The 26,447-nt window shown below is 56.2% G+C and overlaps 3 protein-coding genes and 1 pseudogene across 13 annotated transcripts in view; 2 read left to right on the top strand and 2 right to left on the bottom strand.

The window, feature by feature from the left end:
• The window catches only part of NUMA1 (nuclear mitotic apparatus protein 1), a 71,024-nt gene extending 66,416 nt beyond the window's left edge, over positions 1-4,608 (top strand). For all 8 annotated transcript variants that reach the window (XM_005653665.3, XM_021062426.1, XM_021062425.1 and 5 more), the window contains 7 exons: positions 735-981; positions 1,724-1,952; positions 2,451-2,587; positions 2,849-3,025; positions 3,197-3,313; positions 3,429-3,620; positions 3,907-4,608. In XM_005653665.3, the coding sequence (XP_005653722.1) occupies positions 735-981; positions 1,724-1,952; positions 2,451-2,587; positions 2,849-3,025; positions 3,197-3,313; positions 3,429-3,620; positions 3,907-3,918 (1,111 nt within the window). In that variant the 3' untranslated portion in view covers positions 3,919-4,608. The remainder of the gene's footprint in view (positions 1-734; positions 982-1,723; positions 1,953-2,450; positions 2,588-2,848; positions 3,026-3,196; positions 3,314-3,428; positions 3,621-3,906) is intronic.
• IL18BP (interleukin 18 binding protein) lies at positions 128-9,949 on the bottom strand. 2 transcript variants are annotated; one of them, XM_003129617.5, is made up of 5 exons: positions 6,772-9,949; positions 6,209-6,415; positions 5,501-5,624; positions 5,276-5,423; positions 128-5,175 (listed from the first exon to the last, which is right to left on the bottom strand). In XM_003129617.5, exons 1-5 carry the CDS (start codon positions 6,797-6,799, stop codon positions 5,110-5,112), a joined length of 573 nt encoding a protein of 190 aa, XP_003129665.1. In that variant the 5' UTR covers positions 6,800-9,949; the 3' UTR covers positions 128-5,109. The 2 variants fall into 2 exon arrangements, with proteins under 2 accessions (XP_003129665.1, XP_003129666.1); XM_003129618.5 differs by having other exon boundaries at positions 4,807-5,085; positions 6,772-9,015.
• RNF121 (ring finger protein 121) overlaps positions 9,125-26,447 on the bottom strand; it is a 98,671-nt gene continuing 81,348 nt past the window's right edge. For 2 of the 3 annotated variants that reach the window (XM_003129616.4, XM_005653662.3), the window contains 3 exons: positions 12,596-12,729; positions 11,904-12,005; positions 9,125-10,348 (listed from right to left, as the gene is read on the bottom strand). In XM_003129616.4, coding sequence (XP_003129664.1) covers positions 10,228-10,348; positions 11,904-12,005; positions 12,596-12,729 — 357 coding nt within the window. In that variant the 3' untranslated portion in view covers positions 9,125-10,227. The remainder of the gene's footprint in view (positions 10,349-11,903; positions 12,006-12,595; positions 12,730-26,447) is intronic. The other variant, XM_005653660.3, reaches the window with a different exon arrangement.
• LOC110262206 lies at positions 23,018-23,650 on the top strand (annotated as a pseudogene).

Raw genomic sequence — 26,447 nt, 5'->3', positions numbered from 1 at the left:
GGTGTTGAGACCTGCCCTGAAGGCACTGAGGACCCTTGGAAAGGTTTGCATTTGGGGACGGACGTGGTCAGGTTGGCATCTTAGAAAGCATCTCCAGGTGAGGTAAAAGCTGAGACGGACGAATTCACACAAGCACGTTTATTGCTTTTGTTAAATGCTTAGACCCGTCGGGCGCTGTTGTGAACACCTCAGAGACTCCTGCATCCCTTCCCAGCCCTCCGAGGCAGAGGAACCAGGGGCAGCGGGGCACTCGTGCCCTGACTCCCACCATGGCGGGGCTGGCCTTGAACCTGGGCCGCCGGGCTCGGGTCCCTGCTGGTCCCCACTCTGTGTCTGTCTCAGAGGCTGCGTTGAGCGAGGGCGAGGGCAAGGCAGGGCGTGGGAGCAGAGTGGCCTCTTGGACAGGGTCTGGCAGGAGGAGGAGGTGGGATTGCACCCGTGTGTGTGGCCCGGGGGCCTGGGCGGAGGCTGCTCCTTGGGGACCATGTGCAAGAGGTGGGGAGCCGTCTGTGGCAGTGGCCACGTGGCAGTGGCCAGGAATGAGGACTGTGAGGAGCCGCGGCCTGGCTGGGCCCCGGGCTGGCGGGCGGAAGGCGGGGCCCAGGCCAGGGGTGCTCCCCGGAAGCTCTGGGGAACCAGAGACGCTGGGGGCTTGACCCAGTTTCCTTGGGAGCGAAGGAGGACGGGCTGCCCGCCCGCCCCGGAGTGGCCCGTCAGCAGCTTTTCCCCCACAGCAAGTTGCCTCGCACCCAGCCCGATGGCACCAGTATCCCCGGCGAGCCAGCCTCCCCTGTCTCCCAGCGCCTGCCCCCCAAGGTAGAATCCCTGGAGAGCCTCTACTTCACCCCCATCCCCGCCCGGGGTCAGCCCCCGCTGGAGAGCAGCCTGGACTCCCTGGGCGACGTCTTCCTGGACTCGGGCCGCAAGACCCGCTCCGCGCGCCGGCGCACCACGCAGATCATCAACATCACCATGACCAAGGTCAGCCGCTGGCCGGGGCGCCCGCGTCCTCTCCGGGCCCCCTTCCCGCGGGTCCCCGAGAGGCAGGCAGCGCTGACGGCCCGGCCCCGCGGCTGGGTGGCTGAGCTCCCCAGCAGGGCTGCCGTTCAGGCCTCTCGTGGCAAGGGGCAGGGCTCCCGGCCCCGCGCAGGCTGCAGGAGACAGTGTGGAGCGGCTGCAGCCCAGCAGGGCCTCCCCGCACCCCCTGCTGGCTGCCCGGGGGGCTGCTGGCCCGGCTGGGGCTCCGCTCCTCGTGTCCTAAGGAGGCAGGAGGCGCGGCGCTGCTAGAGGAGGAAGGAGGAGGTCTCAGGGTCGGGGCCCTGGCGCTGGGGCTGGAGACACGGTGCTGTGCGCCTGACGAGCTCACGAGACGTGGGGTCCCGCCCCAGCCTCGCCACTGCCTTGCTTGGTGACCTGTGGGCCCGTGGCCCTGTTCCTGTGCACGTGCTTCCAAAGTGCTCTGATGCACACACTCTGCCCTCCCTCCCTCCCTCCCTCCCAGCCTTGTTCATAGGCTCAGTGGGAAAGTGGGCGGGAAGTCTTGATACCTCAGCCCCTTGTGCAGGACTCTGGCCACAAGGCCCATGTCTTGCGGACGCGCCACCAAGGACCCCGTGCCAAGCAGAGTGGATGCCTGCAGAGGGGATCCGAGGTGCTTCGGGTTGGGGAGGCTTCTCTCCAGGGTGTCCTGCTCGCGCCGTAGCAGATTCACCCTCTCTTCCAGAAGCTGGATGTGGAGGAGCCGGACAGCGCCAACTCCTCCTTCTACAGCACGCGGTCGGCCCCTGCGTCCCAGGGCGGCCCCAGAGCGGCCTCCTCCACCCAGTCTCTAGCCCGCCTGGGCTCTCCTGACGATGCCAACTCGGCTCTGCTCAGCCTGCCTGGCTACCGGCCCACCACCCGCAGCTCTGCTCGCCGTTCTCAGGCTGGGGTGTCCAGCGGGGCTCCTCCAGGTAGGGGACAGGCTCTTGGACAAACCCAAGGCAGGCGGCCGGGTCCCTTCCAGCATGTCACCTGCCCCTCCTCCCCGCACCTGTCCATCGGGGCTCTGCTGGGCAGTCAGGCTGACGTCAGGCTGGATGCCAGAGATGCTGACACGAGGGGCCTGGGATGCCCAGCTGCTGTCAGGAGTCCTCCAGGCTCCTCCTCCGATGCCTCGTGCAGGCACTTGCCTTCCTGGAGCCCCCGGGCATCATCGGTTCTTGGCCTTCCATTTCGTTTCTCCGGGTGGCACAGCCTCTGCCTGTAACCCCAGGGAGGAAGCAGCGAGGCAGTGTGTGAGCCCCTCTGCTGGCTCTGTAGCACTGAGTGGAGCAGGCCCCTGGGGTGCCTGGCTTGAAGTCCAAGGGTGGGGGAAGAAGCGGTGGCGGAAGAGGCCGGCAGGAGGCTGCCTCCACCGTCCCCTCCTGGCCTTCCAGCCCCAGTGGCTTCCGTCTCCCTGTCCTCCCCAGGCAGGAACAGCTTCTACGTGGGCACGTGCCAGGATGAGCCAGAGCAGCTGGATGACTGGAACCGCATCGCGGAGCTGCAACAGCGCAACCGGGTGTGCCCCCCCCACCTGAAGACCTGCTACCCGCTGGAGTCCAGGGTGAGCACTGGGGTTGCCCACCTGGCACCTGCCTCTGCCAGCTCACCTTCCTCCCCTGGCTTCCCACCCCAGTGCCCGGGCCTGCCTGCTGAGGAGGGCAGCCTGCTTCTGGTCAAGTAGCCGGTGGGGAGGTGCTGTGAGGGGCAGGGGCTCCCAGAGGTCTTGGTGGTGGTCGTCGGGCAGGGCGGGGGCAGGGAAGGGAGCCCCAGCGCTCTGGGGCGGGCCTGCTGCGGCCCCCTCACCTCTCCCCCCACCCCACAGCCCTCCCTGAGCCTGCCCACCATCACGGACGAGGAGATAAAAACCGGCGACCCCCGGGAGACCCTGCGCCGAGCCAGCATGCAGCCGACCCAGATAGCCGAGGGCGCCGGCATCACCACCCGGCAGCAGCGCAAACGGGTCTCCTCGGAGTCCCATCAGGGCCCTGGCACCCCCGAGGTGGGTGGCGTCCGCTCCCGTGTGCTTTTCCGGCCCAGCCTGGCCACCATCAAGGGGGAGGGGGCGGCGTGGGTGCCGTCTGGACGAGGGCCACTCAGCTCTGAGAGCCTGGCTTTGGAGGTGAAGCTGTCCCGCTGCCCTCCTGTCTGCCTAACGGCCCTCTCCTCGCAGTCTAAGAAGGCCACCAGCTGTTTCCCGCGCCCCATGACCCCCCGGGACAGGCACGAGGGGCGCAGACAGAGCACGACTGAGGCCCAGAAGAAAGCGGCTGCAGCTGTTGTTAAACAGGTTGGTTGGGGGCTGGAGGGAGACCCCGCAGGGGCCTGGCTGGCGGAGCCCTGGAGAGCGGGGTGGCCTGGGGAGGCCGGGGGGGCTCCCCCCGCTTGACACCCCCTCCCTCCAGGCTGACCGCCGCCAGTCCATGGCCTTCAGCATCCTCAACACGCCCAAGAAGCTGGGCAACAGCCTTCTGCGGAGGGCGGCCTCCAAGAAAGCGCCATCCAAGGCCTCGCCCAGCACCCGCAGTGGGACCCGCCGCTCTCCTCGCATCGCCACCACCACGGCCAGCGCCGCCACCCCTCGGGCCAAGGGCAAGGTGGAGGCTTCGGCTTGGGGCCCCCGCCACCCCCGAGGCCGCTTCCCAGGCAGGGCGCGCTGAACTGTGGGAGGGGGCGGGCTGAGAGCCGGTGCTCTGGCGGCCTGGGTGGCTGCCGTGAGTGGGAGGACACGGCTCCCGGGACCACTCAGAGCTGCGCAGGCACCGCCAGCAGCTGGGGACCGAGGGTGGCTGTCCAAGGCGGCGCCAAGGCGAGAGCCTGGTCCTGGGTGGGCGGGTCTTCCCGGCTCCTTGAGCTGCCTGACCGTGTCTCTTGCACTTCCAGGCAAAGCACTAAAGAGCCGCCACCAGTGAGCGGCCCCACCTGTGTCTCGGATGCTGCCCTTGCCTGGTCCTCCTCCTCCTGTCCCTTTCAGTGCCTTCTCTCAGCTCCCAGGCCCAGTGGCCAAACCCGTAGAGACAGTGATGCCTGCCCACGCCCCAGCTGGTACCTGGACCTTGGCCAGGTAAAGAGACGTGTCCTCAGCGCTGGCCCCGGCGCCTCGGAGGAGTCTGGGTCCTCTCCCCACCTTGCCCCTGATGTTGTCTTAGAGCAGAGTCACTTCTCCATCACAACCGGATTCGAGGCTGACTATGAGTGGCTGGGTCCTTGGCCCCGCCAGTGTCCCTGTCGGCCTCCGGATCGAAGAGGGACCATTGGAGGAGCAGGCCCTGGTCCCTGCTACTCCTGGTGGCTGGGCTGAGTCAGGGCCCTCGCTCTTCAAGTCCAGCACCGGGCATCGGCCTAGGGGAGCATGCCGTCTACAGGTGCTCCTATCCCCCTGAGGGCACAGTTGCCCAAAAGGGTGCTCTCTTCCAGGAGAGACGGGCCCTGGGCCTCGGTGGGGACAGCTCGCGCCCCCCCTCCCCGCCTTCCCCAGACTCGCACTGGGGTGGGATTGGGCGTGGTGGGAAGGTTTTTAAGGGCCAGGGATGGGTCTTTTCTAAATGTTATTACTTGTAAATAAAGTCTATTTTTCTCCCTGGAGTGCTGACCTGCCTTGACCTCTCGGGGGAAGCAGGGCCCTCTGGCTCTCGAGAGAAGCATACCTTTCTTTGTCCCTGCTGGGCCCTCCCTGCTCTCAAATCCCTTCTCCTGGCCTTTTTGGGGCCACAGACCTCCCCACACTCCCTCCTCGCACGGGTCGGCCGAGGCCTGAAGGAGAAAGGACAAGGCAGACGCCAGTACACTACCACCGAAGGTTTATGCGCGCCCGGCGTGGGCCTGCAGTGGGGGCGGAGGCGGTCTCTCTCCCCGCCCTTCCTGGGACCGTCCCGCAAAGGACACACCCAACACCGAGTGGATGCGGGAGGCGGCTCGGGCCGAGAGCGCGTAGACCTCAAGGAAGAGGTGACCATTCAAACAGGCTTCAGAGTTGGGGGTCACCTGTCGGCATGGTGGCAGAGGGGACCTGCTGGGGGGCGGGGCTCCTTCAGCAGGGGGCACACTTGTCTTCAGCCCAGCCTGGCGGAGGGAAGCAGACGGGGATCAGGGCCGAGGCAGGAGGGCCGCCGCCTCCCTGCGCTGCTGAGTCCTGTTCCTTCTCGTTTCCTGCTAAGCAGCGGGATGGAGAGACAGACAGAAGGCGCCTTAGCCGGAGCTGCTGCGGGCGCAGCCCCCTCTCCCCTCCCCTCCGCCCCCTCGGCTTCCTCACCCAGAGCTGGGCCAGAACCAGGTGACGCTGGGCCGTCTGCCCAGGATCGGAGAAAACACAGGAGAAGTTGGCGTGGCGCAGGCCGGGGCTCAGCTGCTCCAGCACCAGGGCCCGCCGCAGCTGGGTCCCTGCGCCCCGGCGTTCCCGCCTGCGGAGGGGAGCAGCAGAGGCGTCAGGGGCCTGCCCCCCCGCTGCAGACCCCCGCCTGCCAGCCGCACCCCTCACCTGATGCTGCCCTCGCGCAGGCGCCCCGGGAGGCGCTCGATGAAGGAGCCGTTGCCCAGCCAGTAGAGGATGCTGAAGTGGGGGAAGCGGCTGCAGGCGGTGCAGGACAGGGTCAGCGTTCCATCTAGGGACACACGTGGCTGCTGGCCCTTCTGCAGAGCAGACCCTCCCGCAGAGCAGACCCTCCCTCCCTGCCACGCGGGGCCGGCCCACCCTGCCAGCCCCCAGGATTCAGGAACCTCGCTCGAGTGGCAAGTCTGGGGAGGGAAGTGGGGTGGTTTACAGGGGCCCAGGCTGAGCGAGAGCAATCTGGGGACAGGTCCCTGGTCCCGGTGATGACTCCTGAGCGGACTTCTTCAGAACCACCCTCTCTAGCACCCGGCTCCCGTGACCCTAGGAGCCCTGGCCGAGGGGGCGGCACCTGTGGGCCACCGCGCCTCTGAGGTGGCCAGAGGGAAGTGCGCCCCGCGGAGGGGCCTGCTTGGAGCCCCTGCCGCCAGGGTGCCTTCTTTCTGAATTCTCTCCGTCCCGTTTGATGGGGGCGCATCCTGTGCACACTCACAAGGCTGCGTGCAAGGGCTGGGCGCTGAACACTTGGCCAAGCAGACCGGGTTGAAGGTGGGGGCAGGGGCTCGGGAACCAGCCCTCCCTGGGCGCCTCTGTGCCCGCAGCCCGCCCTCCTGGGCCCCCGTAAGAATTGCTCCTTACTCAGTGGGACTTCCTCTTCTGGCCAGGTCACCTCCAGTCCTGGGCACCCCTTAGCTCGCAGGAGCGCGGGGGGCTGGAGAGAGCAGGGGTCCTTGGCCATCCCGGCTGAGGCGCTGGCGACCACGGTGGCCTGGGGCGCAGGGGTGCCTCTGGCCACCTGGGAGACGAGGTGGGCACAGAAGAGCAGGGCCCACAGGGGCCTGGGGGCTAAAGAGAGATGAGTTAGAGGAGCTCGGCAGCGTCCCACCGCTTACATCCTGCCTCGGGCCCTGGCTGGAGAGGGCGCCGTGGCCTCAGCAGGCCTGGCAGAGGTTCCTGGGCTCTGCCCGGGGAGTGGGAGGGGCAAAGGGCCCCTCCGGCCCCGCCTCTTGGCCCCTCTTGAATGGAGCGCAGGGAGACGTTGGAAGGGAGCCAGAGCCGCAACATCTGAGCAGAGGCTGAAGGCAACAGCCCAGGGGCTGAGGGGAGTCCGCCTGCGGCTCGCGCTCAGGGCCAGCCACGGGGCTCCCTTCTGGTCCCCCACCCGCTGCCCGCACGCGCGCCCGCACAGCCCCAGCTCCCACCTGGAGTCCAGTTCTGCCTCCTGGTCATGATGCGTGTGTCCGGAGCCGGCGAGCCGGGCTCTATATATCTGTGACAACTTCCTCCTCCGGGGGCGGCGGGGGAGGAGACGGTGAACACACCGCTGCTCCGACGTCTCGGCGGCTTGCTGAGATTCCAGCCGTGCGTGTGGCCACCTTCTTCCTGTGGGCTCCACCGCCCTCCCTACGCCTGAGCTCTCAGTGGGCTGCCAGGCACCGCTGTCCACTGCCCTGTGCACCTGCCCCACCTGGCAGCTGGAGGATGAGCCCCGGGCACAGGCTGGGGCGTCCCCTGCTGGGCCCTTCCCCACCCCGGCAGCACGCTGGCCCCTGGTCCCATGTGACCCTTCACTACGGGATGGACACGGAGGCCCCAAGAGGACCAGAGACTCACCTGGTCACCCAGGGGAGCAGAGCCCTCTCCACTGCCAGGGCCGGTTCTGGGAAGGGCAGGCAGGGTGCAATCTTCTGGGAAAACGCTGTCCTCTCCCTGCCATTTCACTTTCACTTTTATTGAGCCAGGGAATCCCGGACGGGCTCCGGCCACCAGGAGAAGGGACACATGCACAACAGTCCGGGCCGGTCCCTGAGGCGCCTGCACCTGCACCTCTTCCTCGGCCCGAGCTCGCGGTGGCCGGGGCCCTTGACACTACCTCCCGGGCGCCCCGCTCTCCAGCCCACTGTCCCCGGGCCACAGGGCGTGACCTCATGGCAGCCTCTCACACAAGAATTCTGTCCCAGCCAGCGGTCAGGACCCTGGCGTCCGCCTTGGCTCCTCTGCGTGAACAGACCTCCTGCTTCCTCCTTCACACTCACACCGTATTCGAGCGGACACCGTCCCGGGCACTGGGGACCCCAGGGCAGATGGCTCCGACCGTCTCCGACTCCGCGTCGCAGCCGCCGTCCACAGCCCGGCCTTTCTCAGGCCCCCACTTCCGTCACGCCAGCCCCGTGGCCGGAGCTGCAGCTCCAGCTCGTCCGGAGGCCTCGATGCCCCCACCCGGCTCCCGAGCAGCCCGCAAGGGCCTGCCTTTCCGAACCCCCTCTTGAAGCTCCGTGGCTCGGCTCAGCCACCGCTGGCCCCGTGGGACCCACCGCACGGAGACCACACGGAGGGCCCGTCCGGCTTGGGCAGGAGGCTCCCAGACAAGCCGAGCACCGGGCACACGCGCCTGAGCGCTGGCGCCTCCCAGGGGAGCGGGCCGTGCCCGGCGCCGGCAGGGCTCAGGGGAGGCGAGGGAGGCAGAAAGCCCGGGATGGGGACCCGTGGCGAGCACAGAGCAAGTGTGAAGGCCAGGACCCGGGGGCTCCGGAGGCCGGGATGCTGGGAAAAGAGCCAGGGAGGCCGGGAGCGGGAAGAGAGTTTGGAAGCGGCATCAGGAACATCATCGGCTGGAACCCCCAGAAAGTGCACGGGTTTCTTTCTGGGGCCGCGCCCGCGGCATATGGAGGCCAAATAGGAGCTGCAGCTGCCGGCCTACACCACAGCCACAGCCACGCCAGATCCGAGCCGTGTCTGCGACCTACACCACAGCTCCCGGCAACGCCGGATCCTCACCGACGGAGCAAGGCCAGGGACTGAACCCGCAACCTCATGTAAGCGAGTCAGATTCATTACTGCTGAGCCATGATGGGGACTCCCCAAGGAGTTTTTTGGTACGTGTGGAAAAACCAGACTCATTCCTAATTTAGACAAGGAGACACAGTCAGCTCCTCCTCCCCAGGCCCTGACATCTTCATCACCCCAGCTCCTCCCCAGCTCCTCCCCGGCCGACTCCAAACTCCCAGGAGCACCCGTGTCTCCAGCAGTGAGGTCCGGAGGCCAGGCTGCCCGGGGCTCCTGGCACACAGACCTTTGGGTGGAGGGTGCAAACTCGAGGGAGAGGAGAAGGACTCTGCCTGTGTCCCGAGGTCAGAGGTGGGCCGCTGGGGGGTCAGGGGACTCGGGACTGGGGAGCACGAAGCGGGCGCCTCGGGCAGCCTGGCCTCGGCCCTGGCGGGAGCCGACACAAACAAGAGGCCCGACCGTGGGACAATGACCCCGGTCCCCGCTCCCCGCTCCCCGCCCTGAGGAGGGGCCCGCTGGCAGGGGCAGCGGGGGCCGGGGACGCCACATCTGGGTGAGAGAGGCCAGGGTGGAGAGCGACCCATGGGAGGGGGCTGGTGGCAGGGCCCTGACCTCAGGCGGGGAGGACCGTCCCCAGGACAAAGCCCGACGAGGGACGCTGCGGGGCCGGCCGCCCCCAGGCCCCGGGGGACAGCAGAAGGCCGCCACAAAGGCGAGGCCCCCGAGGCCCGAGGGGAAGGGGTGGGAGAAGAAAGGCAGGCGGGGTGCTCAGCTTTCCAGCCCAGCTCACAGAGCTTTATTCAGAACGGCGGACAGGACCCACCCGATGCCGGCCGGTGGCACCTGAGGCCGCGGCGACCACGGACCCGAGCGCGAGGCCCATCTGCCCCCGCTTCCTGCTCAACTCCCAGGACCCGGGGCCTCCTTTCAGGCCCCAAGTTCCCCTGGGTCTCACCCTCCGGCCACCCACACCACCACCCACGCTGCCAGGCCTGGGCAGGGCCCAGGGCCGGCTGCCAAGGCTGATGTAACGATATTCCCGGGGCTGGGAATCCCCTGGCAGCTCTGAGGGACACTCACCACAGGAAGAAGGCGCCTCTGTCACCGTCCCTCGGCCGCGCACACAGACGCGGGCGCACACACGCTCTCGCTCGGGCTTTCAGGGAAGGAAGTGATGGGGCAGTGGCCTTTGGCACGTGTCCCCACTTCTGGGCAGAGGACCTGCTTGCACAAGCGGCCCTCCATCGTGGCTCTGACGGTAGCCCCCGAGGCCCCACTGCGTAGAGATCCTGCTCTCTGTTCTCCGGAGGACAGGACAGCCCCCCTCGGGCCAGGCTCCCCAGGCCGCTGCCGCGCTGCTCTCACGCCCCAAACAAAGCCACCGTGAATCCCGAGCCCCCAGGGCTTCCCTCACTGGAAGAGGCCCGACCCCGCTGCCTCAAGCGGCCTCTGGCCCAGGGATGGGAGCGGGGAAGAGGGCGCGGAGCCCACCCTCCCCCAGGCTCGGGGGCACCGGGCCTGAGCCCACGGGGGAAGGAAGGGGAGGGGCTGGGCCCCGGGCGGAGCTGGGGCGGCTCCTTGCCGTCAAAAATGCCTTGGCTCGAGCCCGTCCTGCTCAAGCAGGGAGGCTGAGGCCTGGAAGAGTGGGGCAATTCCTAGGTTCCACAATAAAAAAGGTTATTAAATATATTCATCAAAATAGTTTTCTTTTAAAAAGCCCCCACTGCTGACAGCCCCGCTGGCTGGCGCTCCGTCGTACCCTCCCCAGCCCGTCACAGCCGGAGGCCCTGAGCGGCCCAGCTGCCCCGTGAGTCCTCCCGGCGGCGGCGGGGGGCGCCCCGAGGTCCGGGGGCGGAAGCCCTCCTCCCTGACTATTCCAGGCCCAGGACGAAGTTGATGCCTTGCACCAGGCCAATGATGACGGGCTGCCAGGCCACCAGGTAGCGAAGCCAGTCCAGCAGCTGGCCGTACATCACATGCGGCCTCTCCCAGCTGCCGGCGCATTAAGGAAAAGAGGCGACGTGTTCCGGCGGCTACAACCCATCGGGGGACGGGGAGAGGGTCTGCCCGCGCTCTCCGGCCGCGCCACGGGCATCGGCCTCAAGGAGAGGGCGCCGCTCGCCAGAGAGCCCAGCCTCCACTCCCGGAGCTCCCCATGTCGGGACACAGGGCGAAACCCAGACAGCAGGCGGGGGCCGGGCACCAGTGCAGGGGCTGGAACAGACACGGGGGTACGGAGCCCTCCGTGACCAACACGCAGAGAGGGCCCCGCGTAAGCCGCTCTGAGGTGGGATTGCTGCGCTCAGGGGCACAGCCCCAGACCATAGTCAGTGGTGACCACGGCTGCAGGGAGGTAGGAGTGGGGTAAGGTGCCTCCGAAGGTTCACGTAATGTCCCAAATGGGAGGTAGAGTCCCCGCTGTGGCATCTTGGGAGCTGCTGGGACGTGGGTTCGATCCCCGGCCCAGCAGTGGGTCAGCGATCCAGTGTTGCTGGAGCTGTGGCTTAGTTTACAACTGCAGCTCTGATCCCTGGCCTGGGAACTCCAGGTGCCATGGGGTGGCCAAAAGTGACCAACCTCCCCCCCCAAAAATGCTAAGTGTCCTAGGTCAAGAAAGGGATTGCATCTGGAGGGGCAGAGCGACAGACTGGCCACAGGGGATAACCCTTGGCAGAGACTCCCACCCAAGGACACGAAGCACCAGCCCTACTGAGGCCAAGTGGTCCTGGAGATGGACGTCTGGAAAGAGCCTGGGCAGCCAGCGCTGGGGGAGCACGCGCTGAGCCTCACGAGACTGTGGTGAATCCCTCCAAGGCATCAGAAAGAGCTGCCCAGTCCCGCCGAGAACCAGGGAAGCCCTGTCCCTCAGCTCAACCATGGACTTACGTAGCTGGTCCTGAACCAGCCCCAGGCAAGGAGCCTCATGGGGGACACAGTGGCCCCACAAGGCCAGCTGGGGTCTGAGGGACAGGGAACCCTGACATAGAGAATCGGCTGCTGGGAGAGGTCCCTGGATTCCAGGGGAAGTGAGGGGGACCGGAGAAGGGGCGGGCACGTTCCCAGACAGGCGATGGGGGGACGCGGAGGTGAGCTGGCGGGTAGGAGGGGCAGCTCCGAGGAGCCGGGCCCCGGGCTCAGAGCAGACGGGCACAGGAGATCCCTTCCCATCCCTGCAGCTGGCAGGCCCTGCGCGGGCTCAGAGCGGCCTCCAGCCCCACTTGTCAGAGGCGCTCTTCAGCTGTCCCGCCCTGAACAAGCCAGTCAACCTTTCAACTGCCTCCCGGTGGAGTGAGGGCGCATCACAGGTCCCGACGCGCTAGAGAACCGAGTCAGATACCAGGAGCAAAAGGGCCAGGCGCAGGCAGGCAGGCAGGCAGTAAAGGGGAGCTGCTACGCCCATCGAGTACCCTTGCGGGATCCTATGAGCAGAAGCTGGGCGGCTGGTCCTGCCCTGGCTTCCCCGGCCCGGAGTCGGGTGGGTGGACAGGCACCAGGCCACCGCGCGGCCACGGCGCCCGAGTCCCAGCGAGAAGCCCGCAAAGGATACGGGTTGCTGAACATCCTCTTGAGGTCGACCTTCTCCCGGCAGTAGGGACATGTCTGCTTCTTTCCCACGATGCACCAGCCGCGGATGCAGAACTCATGGAACCTGAGCACCACCGGTCAAGGGAAACGGTGGGCAGCCAGCATGGCGCTCCGGCCCCACGCCGCTCTTCAAAGAAGCGCGCCAGCCCTGGAGGAAGGCCCGAGGCCTGGCTTCCCCGCATCCTGGCTCTGTAACCGCAACCGCGAGCAGGCCCTCCCTCCTCTCTGACCCTTCGTCCCCACAGGGGACGGGAGAAGGAGCCCCGTCTTAGGCCGTCATGGGGCAAGACGCGGGTAACCCGCGGCGCAGAACGGGGCTGAGCAAGGCCATGCCAAAGAGCAGACGTGTTATTCGGGGCCTTGACTCAGAAACGGGGGGCCGGTTAGCGGCTGCTCCCCCCTGACAGACCCCGTGACTGACCCTTTCTGACCAGCCAGCCTCCCAACACGGCTCACGAGGAGGGGCTCCTCCCTGTGGGGGCGCGGAAGGCTGCCGCGGCCCCCCCCCCCCGGGTCGGCCTCCCTCCCGGAGCACCTCCCCCAAAGGCCTCCTCCCGTGACCGCCCCGCCGCCAAAGGCCCGGACGGCAGAGCCCGCCCGAGGGCAGTGTGCACGTGGCAGGAGAGACGCGGCCCGGAGCGCCAGGCAGGATACACGTGGTTGCAAGACAGCCTGTACGTGTTCTCGATGATGCCCTCTTCGCTGACATCCACAAAGATCTGCTGCCCACACACGGCGCACACGCTGTCCGAGAGGTGTTTGGTGGGCATGCCCGACTTGCTGTAGAACTGGGAGAGGAGAGCAGACGGAAGAGACGGAAAGACGTGAGAATCAAAGGGGCAGGGATGGCAGAGGTCTGAGGCCTTCTGGAGAGACGGGAGGAGGGAAGTGGCGGGGGAGGCCCCGGAGCTCAGGGCACCTCCTAAACCGGATCGCCCTCATCGCTGCTGGGCACGGGGGGAGGACGGAGCAGACCAGAGACAGGCTGGGAAGTCAGATCGACCGGGACCTGAGGACCAGGCTGGGTCCGCTTCAGAGACAGTGAGAACGGGAGGGGGAAGGGCTCAGGGCTGGGGGTCTGGGGCTACGTCAGCCAAGCCACCCCGCAGCCAGATTCCAGGTCCATGAGAGACGGCAACAGCTCTTCTCCAAGATTCAACACAGTGAAACAGCCCGTGCCACGCTGATCTGGGGACAAGGGCATCTCAGACACCTGTGGCAGCAGCAAAAGAGGTTCAACCCTTTGGAGGAGCATGTGGCGTGAGGTCCCACACAGTCACGCCATTTAACCCATTAAGTGAAGCCCTTAATTTCACCCTAACAAGTTATTTCATTTTTTATTTTTTGTCTATTTACGGCTGCACCTGTGGCGTATGGAGGTTCCCAGGATAAGGGGTCGAATCAGAGCTACAGATGCCGGCCTACACCACAGCCACAGCAACGCAGGATCCAAGCCGTGTCTGTGACCTACACCGCAGCTCCTGGCAATGCCAGATCCTTAACCCACTGAGCGAGGCCAGGGATCGAACCTGTGTCCTCACGGATACCAGCTGGGTTTGTGACTGCTAGGCCACGATGGGAACTCATCACTTTAAGGAATTTAAAGAAATAGCAGGAACATCCAAAAAGCTTCATGTGTACAGACACTCACTTTAAGCACTATTTATAACTGAAGGAGCAAAGAGTCTGGCAATCCCGCAAAAAGTGAAACACCAAACTGGCACACGACACAGCGATCCCATGCTTGGTACCTACACCCTAGAGGATGAAAACGGAGCCGGACCACGCACCCGCACACCAGCGCTCACGGCAGCACTACTCGCCAAGAGCCAAGAGACAGAGACGACCCAGGGATCCACCGACATAAGAGTGGATAAACAAAAGAATGAGCTCGCTCTCCCCAATGAAATGCCTGTCCGTCACAAAAGCAATGAACGTTCTCGTACATATGCTACAACATGCAGCATGTACTTTGAAAACATTATACTAAATACGTCAGACACAAAAGGGCAAACATTGAGTCTACTTACATAAAGTATCAGAATAGGCAACTTCATAAAAGAGCTGAGAGGTAGCCAGTGTGTGTGGGGGAATGGGGAGCAGCAGTGTAATGGGCAGTTTCTGGGGGACGATGGAAAATTCTGTAGCCAAGCAGTGGTGATAGTTGCACAACACTATAAATGCAATTAATGTGCTTAAAAACGGCTAAAATTTTCTGTTAGATGTATTTCACCAAAGTAAAAAAATAGTAAGCAAATAAAAGCAAACAATGCCAAAAACAAAAAACAAAACCCCAAACAAAGAAATGGAAATAACCCTAAATGACTGACACTAGGAGAACGCCTCAACCAGTGACGGTACCCACTCCAGGGATTGGACACTGAAGGCTGAGCCGCAACCTAAGCGTCAAAAACAAGGTTCAAAGCTGGATGCCACACAGAAAGACAGGCCCGAGCCTACCGAAACGCCCCAAGGCAGTGTCCACAATGTTCTCGCTGGTGATGTTTTGGTATCGGGATTATAGGTGATTTTTTTTTGTCGCCTGCTTCTCTCCACTCAAATTTTCCTTAGAGAACATAAATGAAAGGCGAACCCTTGAGGCACCGCATCCCAATAAAATGAGTTATAGGTCACTGCTCTCCCAGGGCACCGAGCTGTTTTGTTTACGCTTTTCCTGCGCTTGATTACGTGTACAATAGCGTCATGTCTAAAGAGCCGATTACAGTAACAACATCAAGCGGACGGATAAAAAAGCGACGGGACATGTGTACAATGGAATACTACTCAGCCATAAACAGAATAAAATAATGCCGTCTGCAGCAACACGGATGGATCTAGAGAGATGATCACACCAAGTGAAGTCAGTCAGGAAGAGAAGCAGAAATACCATCTGTCACGTATTTGTGGAATCTGCAACGTGACCCAGGAGGGACAAATCAAGACGACAGAACAGGACACGGACTTACCTCTTCCCACATGCATCCAGAGTACATCACAGGAGTGCACCTGGTGGCACAGCGTAAACCAATTCAACTAGTATGGGTGAGGATGTGGGTTTGAACCCTGGCCTCATTCGGTGGGTCAGGGATCCGGCGTCGCTGTCAGCTGTGATGTAGGTCACAGATGTGGCCTGGATCCCCTGTTGCTGTGTCTGTAGCACAGGCTGGGAGCTGTAGCTCTGATTTGACCCCTAGCCTGGGAACCTCTACGTGCCACGGGTGCGGCCCTAAAAATCAGAAACAAAATAAAACAAACCAAAAAACCAACAAACAAAGAATACGTCTGTAAATGGAACAATTCTCAGAGAACACCTACTGAACCCCAGCCGCAGACCTCAGATACCTGAGGGGACAAGTGGAAGCTCCACATGACTGGGTAGGATGAACGAAAAAGGGGAGGGAGAAAAAGGAGAGGAAGCAGGATGGGATCAGTGCCCCTGGGAGTGGCTGAAGGAGAGGGGAGGTTCCTGTACCCTAGAAGGTTCCCTCACCAGTGGAGGGATCAGCTGGGACAGAAAAGGTGCTTTAGGAGTTCCCACTGTGGCTCAGTGGTAAAGAACCTAACTAGTACCCATGAAGACTGGGGTTCAACCCCTGGCCTCGCTCAGTGGGTTAAGGATCCGGTGTTGCTGTGAGCTGTGGTGTAGGTCGCAAACGCGGCTGGGATCCTGTGTTGCTGTGGCTGTGGTGCAGGCCGGTAGATGTGGCTCTAATTCAACCCCTAGCCGGGGAACCTCCATATACTTCAGGTGTGGCCCTAAAAAGACGAAAAAAAGAAAGAAAGAAAACAGAAAAGCTGCTTTGGAGGTTCAGAGGAAAAAAGTGCAACGCCTGGTTTGTGGCAAGCAGGAGAGAGTGAGACCTACAGGGGTGATCCTGCGGGCCCCAGCCTGAGACACACGGCCACTGGTGCAGGTGGGGGCTGCTGCTGCGGCCTGGGGTTTGGAGGACAGGACTGCTGCTGGCTGCACAGGGACAGCCTGAGGGGGTGGGAGTGCGGCGTGTTCTCAGAGAAACGCGAGGCCACCGTGGAAGCGAGGCACCATTGCTGAAGGGCATGCAAGGGGCAGGGCTGCCACTGCACCTCTTTCACAGGGCACGTACCCTTGCCCCTTGGGCTCAGACGAGGCTCCCCTAGGCAGTGCCATGCACCCCCAGCCACTCCCCAGCGCCCTCCCACCTGGGCAGGCTCGTGTGCTCCCGCTGCCTTGGGAGCAGACCCGAGCGGGATGACCACACTCAGAAGTGGGGCTGAAATCAGAGCTGAGCCCTGGGGGGAGAGCTGCGACATCTCCTCGAGGCTGCGCAAACAGTGTCTACACCTCCACTGCCAGCGCGGCAGATCCACCACCTCCAGATCATCTGAATGGATGAGCGCTCCCGCAGCTGGGATGGGGCTGGCTTTGCAGCAGAGAGCTGTGTGGGGGCATACGTGTCGGGGCAGGCCGGGCCTGAGCTACCCCCACAATTCCCACACGGGGTCCAGATGCACGACCACCGCAGTCCACTGCAGTCCTGGCACCTGACTTCAGTGGACCTATGCTGGAGGCCTGGTGAAAGTAATGCCTGAGAAGATGCCAGGACCAAATGCTGGCATAGCCATGCTTGAGGTGGGGCCAAGAGCAGTGCCAACAATAACGTACTTTCTGAGCCCACACAGCGAGTGAAAGACGACACAAAAGAGCACACTCACAGGTGATCGGCTCCAGGGGAGGGCCACTCACTCGCTCCCCTCACCAGTGGGAGTGCTCCAATCCTGCCTACTTCACAGAGACAGCTCAGAACTAGATCTGGGGGTTTCCACTCCAACAACAAGGGCGGGGACCCTGCCCGTGACAGGGCAGTGACAATAACAGAGCAGAGGGGGCCCCAGTCCATATCCAGTGCAGTCTCTGATCACCAGAGCATCAGTCACAGCTCCTATCAAGGGGATAGGAACATAAGGCCAGCATACACTAAGGAAAGAGGTGGCAGGCATCCATACTAAAAAAAAGCCTCACACCAAAAATATTAAACCCATGCAGGCTACAAAGGGGTGTTCCCACATAAAATTAGCCCTACAAGACAGTCTAAGGGTCTGGCATCAGGAGGAGGAAACCCCAGAGCATTTGGTTTCAAAAGGCCAGCAAGGCTTGACAGCAGGTGCTGCACAGGACTGGGGGAAACAGACACACAAGGCCTCACATGCACCAAGAGCCAGCAAAAAGCAGTTACTCCACAGGAGCCTAGGCTAGACCCACCTATGGATCTTGGAGGGTCTCCTGGGGAGAGGAGGGTCTGCTGTGGCTCACTATGGGGGGCAGGGACACTGGTGGTGGAGGCCCCAGGAAACACTGATCAGCATGAGACCGTCCAGAGGTCACATCTCAGCACCAAGACCTGGTCCCAGAACAGCCTGCAGGCTCCAGTGCTGGACCACTTCAGGCCACACAACCAGCAGGACAGGAACACATCAGTAGACAAGGTGCCTAAAGGCACACTGAGCTCACAGCCACCTCCAAACAAACTGCTTGATGAGGCCCTGCCCAAACGAGGGACAAGACACAGCTTCCCCCAACAGTGGGCAAGCAATATTCCCCCTCACTAGGAAGCCTGCACTAAGTCCTAGACCAGTCTCACACACCAGGGGGCAGACACCAGCCTCAGAGAGGAACTACGATCCTGCGGTCTCTGGGAAAGGAGACCACAGACACAGAAAGTTAGACAAAATGAGACAACAGAGAAATACGCCTCAGATGAAGAAACACGATAAAAACCCACAAAAAAACCTAAATAAAGATGAGACAGGCAATCTACCTAGAAAAGAACTCTGAGTTATGATCATAATGATCCAAGATCTAGAAAAAGGACAGAGGCACAGACCCAGAAGTTATGAGAAATGTTTAACAAAGAGCTAGAAGACTTAAAGAACAAGCAAAGATGAACAATATAATAACTGAGAAGAAAAATACACCACAAAGACTCAAGAGCAGAATAAATGAGGCAAAAAGAATGAATACGTGAGCTGGAAAACAGAGTGGTGGAAATCACTGGCACAGAACAGAATAAAGAAAAAAGAATGAGAAGAAATGGAGAGTCTAGGCGACTCTGAGACAACACTAAGTGTACCCACATTTGCATTACAGGGGTCCCAGAAGGAGCAGAGGGAGAGAAAGGACCTGAGAAAATATCTTAAAAGAACAGAGCCCCAAACTTGGCTAACATGGGAAAGGAAACACTTTTAAGTCCAGGAAGCACAGAGAGTCCCATTCAGGATAAACCAGCGGAAGAACACGCTGAGACACAGATTAATCAAACTGACAAAAGTTAAAGAAAAAGAAAAAACATTAAAAGCAACAGGGAAAAAACAAGAAATAAAATACAAGGAAATCCCCTGAAGGTTATCAGCTGATTTTTCAGCAGAAACTCTGCAGGCCAGAGAGTGGCACAATATATTCAACGTCATGAAAGGGAAAAACCTACAACCAAGAATACTCTACCCAGTAAAGCTCTCATTCAGATTCAACGGAGAAATCAAAAGCTTTACAGAGAAGTAAAAGCCAAGAGAATTAAGTACCACCAGACCAGCTTTATAACAAATGCTAAAGGAACTTCTCTGGGCAGAAAATGCCACAACTAGAAACAAGAAAATTATGACTAGAAAAGTTCACTGGTACAGGCAAGCACAAAGGTAGGAAATCATCCACAGACAAATATGATATCAAAATCAGCATTTGAAAGAATAAGAGAATACAAATGCAAGATACTGAAAATGAATTAGAAATCAGAGACCAGCAACTCACAACAATCTTGTATATATGTAAACTGCTGTATCAAAACCATACAGGAACTGCAAACCAAAAAACTACAATAGATGCACACACAAAAAAGAAAATCAATCCTCACACTGCATTAATCATCAAATCACAAGAGAATCAAAGAGGAAACCTACAAAAACAAATCCAAAACAATAAAAAAAATAAATGGAAGTACACACATATTGAGAATTACCTTAAATGTAAATGGATTAAGTGCCCCCCCCCAATGACATAGACCTACCAAATGGATACAAAAATAAGACCCATATATATGCTGTCTGCAAAAGAGCTTCTTCATATCCAAGGACACAATCAGAACGAAAATGAGGAGATAGAAAAAGATATTCCATGTAAATGGAAATCAAAAGAAAGCTGGAATGGCAATACTCATATGAGGAAAAATAGTCTTAAAAAACTGTTACAGGAGACAAAGATGGAATGTACATAATAAGGGATCAATCCAAGAAGACATAATAATTGTAAACATATGTGCGCTCAATATAGGAGCACCTCAATATACAAGACAGGAGTTCCCTCTGTGGCTCAGTGGTTAACGAATCCGACTAGGAACCATGAGGTTGTGGGTTCGATCCCTGGCTTCACTCAGTGGGTTAAGGATCCAGCATTGCCATGAGCTGAGGTGTAGGTCACAGATGCGGCTTGGATCCTGCATTGCTGTGGCTGTGGTATAGGCTGGCAGCTGCAGCTCTGATTCGATCCCTAGCCTGGGAAATTCCCTATGCTGTGGGTGTGGCCCTAAAAAGCAAAAAATAGATGAAATTAAAAAAAAATGCACACCATATTAACAAACTGAAGAATTAAAAAAACTTATGGTCATGGAGTTCCCGTCGTGGCGCAGTGGTTAATGAATCAGACTGGGAACCGTGAGGTTGCAGGTTCCATCCCTGGCCTTGCTCAGTGGGTTAAGGATACAGCGTTGCTGTGAGCTATGGTGTGGGTTGCAGATGTGGCTCAGATCCCGCGTTGCTGTGGCTCTGGCGTAGGCCGGCGGCTACAGCTCCGATTAGACCCCTAGCTTGGGAACCTCCATATGCGGTTGGGAGTGGCTTAAGAAAAGGCAAAAAAGACAAAAAACAAAACAAAAAAATAACCCCACATATGGTCATATCAATAGATGCAGCAAAAGCTTCTGACAAAATCCAACACCAATTTATGATGAAAATAACTTTCCAGAAAGTAGGTATAGAGAGAACCTACCTCAACATGATAAAGGCCCCATATGACAGACCCACAGCTAAGGTCATTCTCAATGGTAAAAAGCTGAAAGTATTTCTGCTAAGATCAGGAATAAGACAAGGATGCCAACTCTTGCCACTTTTATTCAACAGTTTTGGAAGTTCTAGCTAAAGGCAACCAGAGAAGGAAAAGAAATAAAAGGAATCCAAATTCGAAGAGAAGAAGTAAAACTGTCACTGTTTGTAGATGAAAGATACTACACACAGAAAATCCTGAAGATGCTTACTGAAAGAGCTCATCAATGAATAAAGTAAAGTTGCAGCATACAAAATTAATACACAGAAATCTCACACATTCCCATACATTAACAAAGATCAGAAAGAGACATTAAAGAAAGAATTCCATTTATCACATCAAAAAAGAATTCCACGTATCATTCCAAATACCTAGGAATTTATTAAAACTACCTAAGGAGGCAAAAGCCCTATATTCTCTGAACTACAAGATGCTGATGAGGGAGTTCCCGTTGCGGCTCAGTGGTTAATGAATCCGACTGGGAACCACGAGGTTGCAGGTTCGATCCCTGGCCTCGCTCAGTGGGTCAAAGAACTGGCATTGCCATGAGCTGTAGTGTAGGTTGCAGACGTGGCTTGGATCCCACATTGCTGTGGCTCTGGCGTAGGCCGGTGGCTACAGCTCCAATTAGACCCCTAGCCTGAGAACCTCCATATGTCACCGAAGCAGCCCTAGAAAAGGCAAAAAGACAAAAAGAAAGAAAAAAGATGCTGATGAAAGACATCAAAGACAGAGTTCCTGTTCTGGCCCAGTGGGTTAAGAACCTGACACTGTGTCTGTGAGGATGCAGATTTGATCCTTGGCCTCACTGGGTTAAGGCTCTGGCGTTTGCTGCAAGGTGCGGCAAAGGTTGCAGATACAGCTCAAATCTAGGGTTGCTGTGGGGTAGGCCAGCAGCTGCAGCTCTAATTCGCCCCATAGCCTGGTAACATCCAGATGCTGCAGGTGTAGCTGAGAAAGAGGGAGGGAGGAGGAAAGAAGGAAGGAAGGAAGGGAGGGAGGAAGAAATCAAAGATGACACAGAACAGATAAAAAGATATATACAACACTCTTAGATTGAAGAATCAATATTGTCAAAAAGGACTCTACTACCAAAAGCAATCAAAAGTTTCAACGCAATCCCTGTCAAATTACCAATAATATTTCAAAAATTTTTTAAATTTGTGTGGAAATAAAAGACCCTGAATAGCCAAAGCAACCCAGGGGAGGGGGGGTGGAATGGAGGTGGAGGAATCAGGCACTCTAATATCAGACTCTACTACAAAGCCAGTTATCAAAAGGTATAGTACTGGCACAAAAACAGAAATATAGATCAAAGGAACAGGACAGTAAGCCCAGAGATAAACCCATATACCTATGGTCAACTAATATATAACAAAGGAGGCAGAATATACAGTGGAGAAAAGATAGTCTCCTCAATAAATAAGTGATACTGGGAAAAAAGGACAGCTACATGTAAAAGAATTAAATTAGAACATTTTCTAACACCATATACAAAAATAAACTCAAAATGGCTTAAAGACCTAAAACATAGGGCTGGATACTATGAAACTCTTAGAGGAACACATCGGCAGAACACTCTTTGACATATACCGCAGCAATATCTATTTGGATCCACCTCTTAGAGTAATGAAAACAGAAACAAAAGTAAAATGAAACCTAATTAAATTTAAAAGCTTTTTCACAGCAAAGGACACAATAAATGAAATAAAAAGACAACCCACAGAATGAGAGAAAATCTTGCAAACAAAGTGACCGACAAGGGATTAATAGCCAAAGTATACAAATATCTCGTGCAACTCTACATGAAAAAAAAATTTTTTTTAATGCAAAGAACTAAATAGACATTTCTCCAAAGATAACATATAGGTGGCCAAAAAGCACACGAAGAATGCTAAACATCACTAATACAGAAATGCAAAGAAAAACTACAATGAGGTACCATCTCACACCAGTCAGAATGGCCACCATTAAAAGTCTACAAACAATAAATGCTGGAGAGGCTGTGGAGAAAAGGGAACCCTCTTACACTGTTGGTAGGAATGTAAATTGGAAAAGCCACTATGGCAAACAGTATGGAGGTTACTTAAAAAACTAAAACTAGAACTACCATATGATTCAGCAATCCCACTCTTGGGCATATATCTGGAGAAAACCATAATTCAAAAAGACACATGCACCCCCATGTTCATTGCACCACTATTTACAATAGCCAAGACATGGAAGCAACCTGAATGTCTGCTGACAGACGAATGGATAAAGAAGATGTGGTACATATATACAATGGAATATTATTTGGCCATAAAAAGAATGAAATAATGGCATTTGCAGCAACATGGATGGACCTAGAGATTATCATACTAAGTAAATCAGGGAAAGACAAATATCATATGATATCACTTATATGTGAAATCTAATTTAAAAATGATATGAAAACTTATTTACAAAATAGAAGCAGACTCAGATTTCAAAATCAAACTTATGGTTAACCAAAGGAGAAATGCGGCAGAGAGAGATAAATTAGAAGTATGGAATTAACACACACATACTGCTATAGGTCCTACTATACAGCACAGCGAAATCTATCAACGTTCTGCAATAACCTGTATGGGAAAGGAATCTGAAAAAGAATGGATGGATGTGTATAGATAGCTGATTCACTTTGCATTATACTTGAAATTGACACAACACTATAAATCAACTACATTCCAATACAAAGTTTTAAAATAAAGTATGACACAAATGAACTTACCTATGAAACAGAAACAGCCTCACAGACACAGAGAACAGACTTGTGGTTGCCAAGGGGGAGGGTGGGGGAGAGGAAGGATGGAGTGGGAGTTTGGTATTAGCAGATGCAAACTAGTATATATAGAATGGATAAATAAGGTCCTACTGTATAGCCCAGGGAACTATACTGAATATCCTGAGATAAATGTAATAGACTATAAAAAAGAATATATATATGTATAACTGAATCACTCTGCTGTAGAGCAGAAATTAACACAACATTGTAAATCAACTATACTTCAATTTTTAAAAGATAAAAAAAATCAAAGCTCACAGATCACCATAACAAACATAATAATAATGAAAACATTTAAAATATTGAGAAAATTGGCTTCTGTCCAGGCCGGAACCCAAGATGGCTGTGCTCTTGTTGAGACGTGTTGGCCATCACTGCCTTGGTGCCTTCAGCTCTGTATCAGAAATGCTGTTCCTTTGGGGACCACGCCAAAGAAGAGACAGACAGGTTCTGGAATAAGAGCCCTGGTTCAAACCGTCCTCTGTCTCCCCATATTGCTACCCATAGCGGGTCTCTCCCTGTGGCGGTGTCCACTTGCCGCTGCAGCACTGGCACTGCCTCGAGGGCAGGGTCTCTCTTTTTGGCTTGCCGGCCCCCTTGGTCCCTGGGAACTTTGAATCTCATCTGGAACCTGTGAAGTCCCTGTGTTTAGGGCCAGCATGGATCCAACAGCCAAACTGGCCGTCGCCCTCCCTCTCATGTGTCACAGCTGGAACGGGACCCGACACTTGATCTGGGCCCAGGAAAAGGCCTGATGATCTCCCAGCCGACCCAGTCTGGAGTGACGGTCTTGATTCTTACGGTGTTATCCTCTGCAGGGCTGGCCGCCGCGTGAGGAGCTGAGGCTCCCAACATCACCTTTCTGCAAATTATTATACTGACTTCCTACTTATCGCTGTTATCTTCAGCCGGGGCAAAGTTCTGGTCTGATCTGTTTAGACTTTTTGTGCTGGCAGACCCTGCTGGAGCTCAGCAGTAGAGTACCTTCCACAGCAGTGGAAAGTGTCCACTTTTCCTCTTATTATAAATATGGAATGACTGCAAAAACTCCCTTTTCCTGCCCTCAACTTGCAGCCTACTCTAGGCCTGGAACCCCTCATTCTCTCTCCATATGGGTCTTGATTTGAACTCCATATTGGGGTCAGCTTTTGGCTCCTTTTTCTTGAGACAATGGAAACAATGCCAGCTCTGTGGCCCCTGCCATGGGGACTGGGAGTGGGGCCTTGGGTGCCACTGCCTGTGGGTTGCTGGCTTAAAGAACAATTCTGTTCATTGGTCAGAGCCCAGAGTCTTTGGCACCCACACACAGTGTGGCTGAAAGGAGAAGGGTGGGGTGGAGGGGAATTAGCTTGTACTGGCTGGAGTGAGATAAAGGGTAAGTTGACTCTTGGAGCAGGTGTTTTGGGGAGACGATATACAGCTTTGGATGCAAGAAGAAGATGTGGAAAATGACGGTTGAACCTATTAAGGGTTATTTCTCTTCTTCACATTTCCAGAAAAACCAAGCCTCATATGTTTTCTAATGCAAGCTCATGTGACAGCGTTTTCTGAAAGTGAATTAAAATCATCATTTTGTCAAAAAAAAAAAAATATATCATGAGGATCACCCAAATGTGTCAAGAGACACGGAGTGAGCAAATGCTACTGGAAAATGGTGCTGATAGACTTGCTCAAGGAAGGCCTGTCACAAACCCTCAACTCGCTAAAAACGCACACACACACAGAAAAACCACCTTAATTATCTGTGAAGCACAATAAGGAAAAAGTGCAATCACACAAGGAGGTGTGCCCATGTTTTAACAGATTTCTTATTACCACGTTAATCCCAATGGACACGCAGTTCCACGCCCCGAAAGGACTTCCACATTCTGCACACTTCCTCCGTGGTGTACTATTAAACGGCTACCTGGCACCTTCTCTTCACACCAAGGAGAGAAGACTGGAAACGTACTTGCTGAAACAGTCTAAGACTCACTGGTCTTTTTCGCTTTTCATCTATCCTAATAATTATGGGCAAACACACATACTGTAGACAGTGCCGTCTTAACTAAGTTTAAATACCCAGTTTGACAGTGTTAACAAGTACATTCACGTTACTGTGCAACTGATCTCCAGAACTTTCACATCTTGCAAAACTGTAAAGTGAATTTTTAAAAAGGCTTCTGCATATATTACTACAATTTAATCTGTACCTAAAGGAGATTGATTATACTTAGCCTTTCTGTATTTTCTTGGAGTTTGCTCTATTTTTTTCTTTTGTTTCCAGGCAACTGTCTTCTGAAAAAGTCGCAGCCTTGACGCTGGGTGAGGGGCAGCAGTGGAGGAGGGCAGGGCAACAGGTGCTGGATGCAGCAGAGCTGTGCCTGCCATAACCTCTGCTGAACCTGAGGGCTTCTCTGACTCCAAGCTGCCCTTCTGAGCAACAACCTCTCTCTCTTGACTCCCAGGAGTTCAAGGGTAGACGGCAGAGACGCCACAGTGCCCCAGGCAGCCACGACACAGAGCTTCCTGCCTTCACTCCACCTCCCCGGCTCGGCTCGCAGAACTGTCTGGAATGGCTCCAGGTGAGCTCGTCACAATCACAGAACACAGAGCAGCCCTGTCCCTGCAGAACCCAAGCTCAGCAAGGAAAGAAACTAATCGGGACGAGAACCCAGACCCTTTGACTGTAACCCAAGTTCTACACAGGCGCTAAGGCGCTCCATTAACACCTGCTGAAGGCTGCAGAAAGGTCAGCTACTAGCTCCCGGAGGGCCAGTAATTCAAAAGCGTCTGATATATCCAGACAAAACTACAATTCAAAAAGATACATGCATCTACATGTTTATAGAAGAACTATTCACAATACCTAAGACATGGAAACAACCTAAATGTCCATCAACAAGTGAATGGGTTAAGAAGACGCGTACATATATACCATGGAATACTACTCAGCCATAAAAAAGAACAAAATGATGCCATCTGCAGCAACATGGATGCAACTAGATATTCTCATGCTAAGTAAATAAGTCAGAAAAAGACAAATGTATGATATTATTTATATGCAGAATCTAAGCTATGGCACAAATGAACCTATGTACAAAACAGAAACAGACTCACAGACATGGACAACAGACTTGTGGTTGCCAGGAGGGAGAGAGGAGGAAGTGGGATGGAGATGGAGTTTGGGGTTAGTAGATGCAAACTATTACATCTAGAATGGATAAAACACAAGATCCTACTATATAGCACAGGGAATTCTATCCATCTCCTGAACTACACCATGATGGAAAATACTGAAAAAAGAATGTATTAATACGTATGACTGAGTGACTTTGCTATAGAGCAGGATTGACAATATTGTAAATGAACTATAACATAAGACTTATGGCAGATAAACATATATTCGCTGAAAATTCTTTCAACTTTTGATATACTTGAGTTGTTTATTGAGAGCGCACCTGGATAAGAAAGAGTTAGGGCAGAGCCATCCCCGAGGGCCCCTACTACCTGTGCAAGACTCCGAAGCTGGAATCTGAATGTTAGTGTGGAGGGGACCTCTGAGAAGCATTTCTCCAGAGTTCAAGGGGCTTACGGCTCTAAAATGTGTCTGCTTAGAATTTCTAGGCACGTCAGCTGGACAGAGAGAAGAC

This window comes from Sus scrofa, chromosome 9 (genome assembly GCF_000003025.6).
Source record: "Sus scrofa isolate TJ Tabasco breed Duroc chromosome 9, Sscrofa11.1, whole genome shotgun sequence".
NCBI classification, from domain to species: domain Eukaryota; kingdom Metazoa; phylum Chordata; class Mammalia; order Artiodactyla; family Suidae; genus Sus; species Sus scrofa.
Note: the sequence above shows the minus strand (reverse complement) of the source record. Positions and strands in the feature narration are given on the sequence as shown.

Bases quoted from the DNA above. Each gene is read 5' to 3' on its own strand.
- IL18BP (XM_003129618.5), bottom strand. From the start codon at position 6,799: ATGACCAGGAGGCAGAACTGGACTCCAG. The intron at 6,416-6,771 runs GTGGGAGCTGGG...ATCTCTCTTTAG, and splicing joins GAGGCAGAACTGGACTCCAG to CCCCCAGGCCCCTGTGGGCC. The intron at 5,625-6,208 runs GTAAGGAGCAAT...GTGTGTCCCTAG, and splicing joins AGAAGAGGAAGTCCCACTGA to ATGGAACGCTGACCCTGTCC.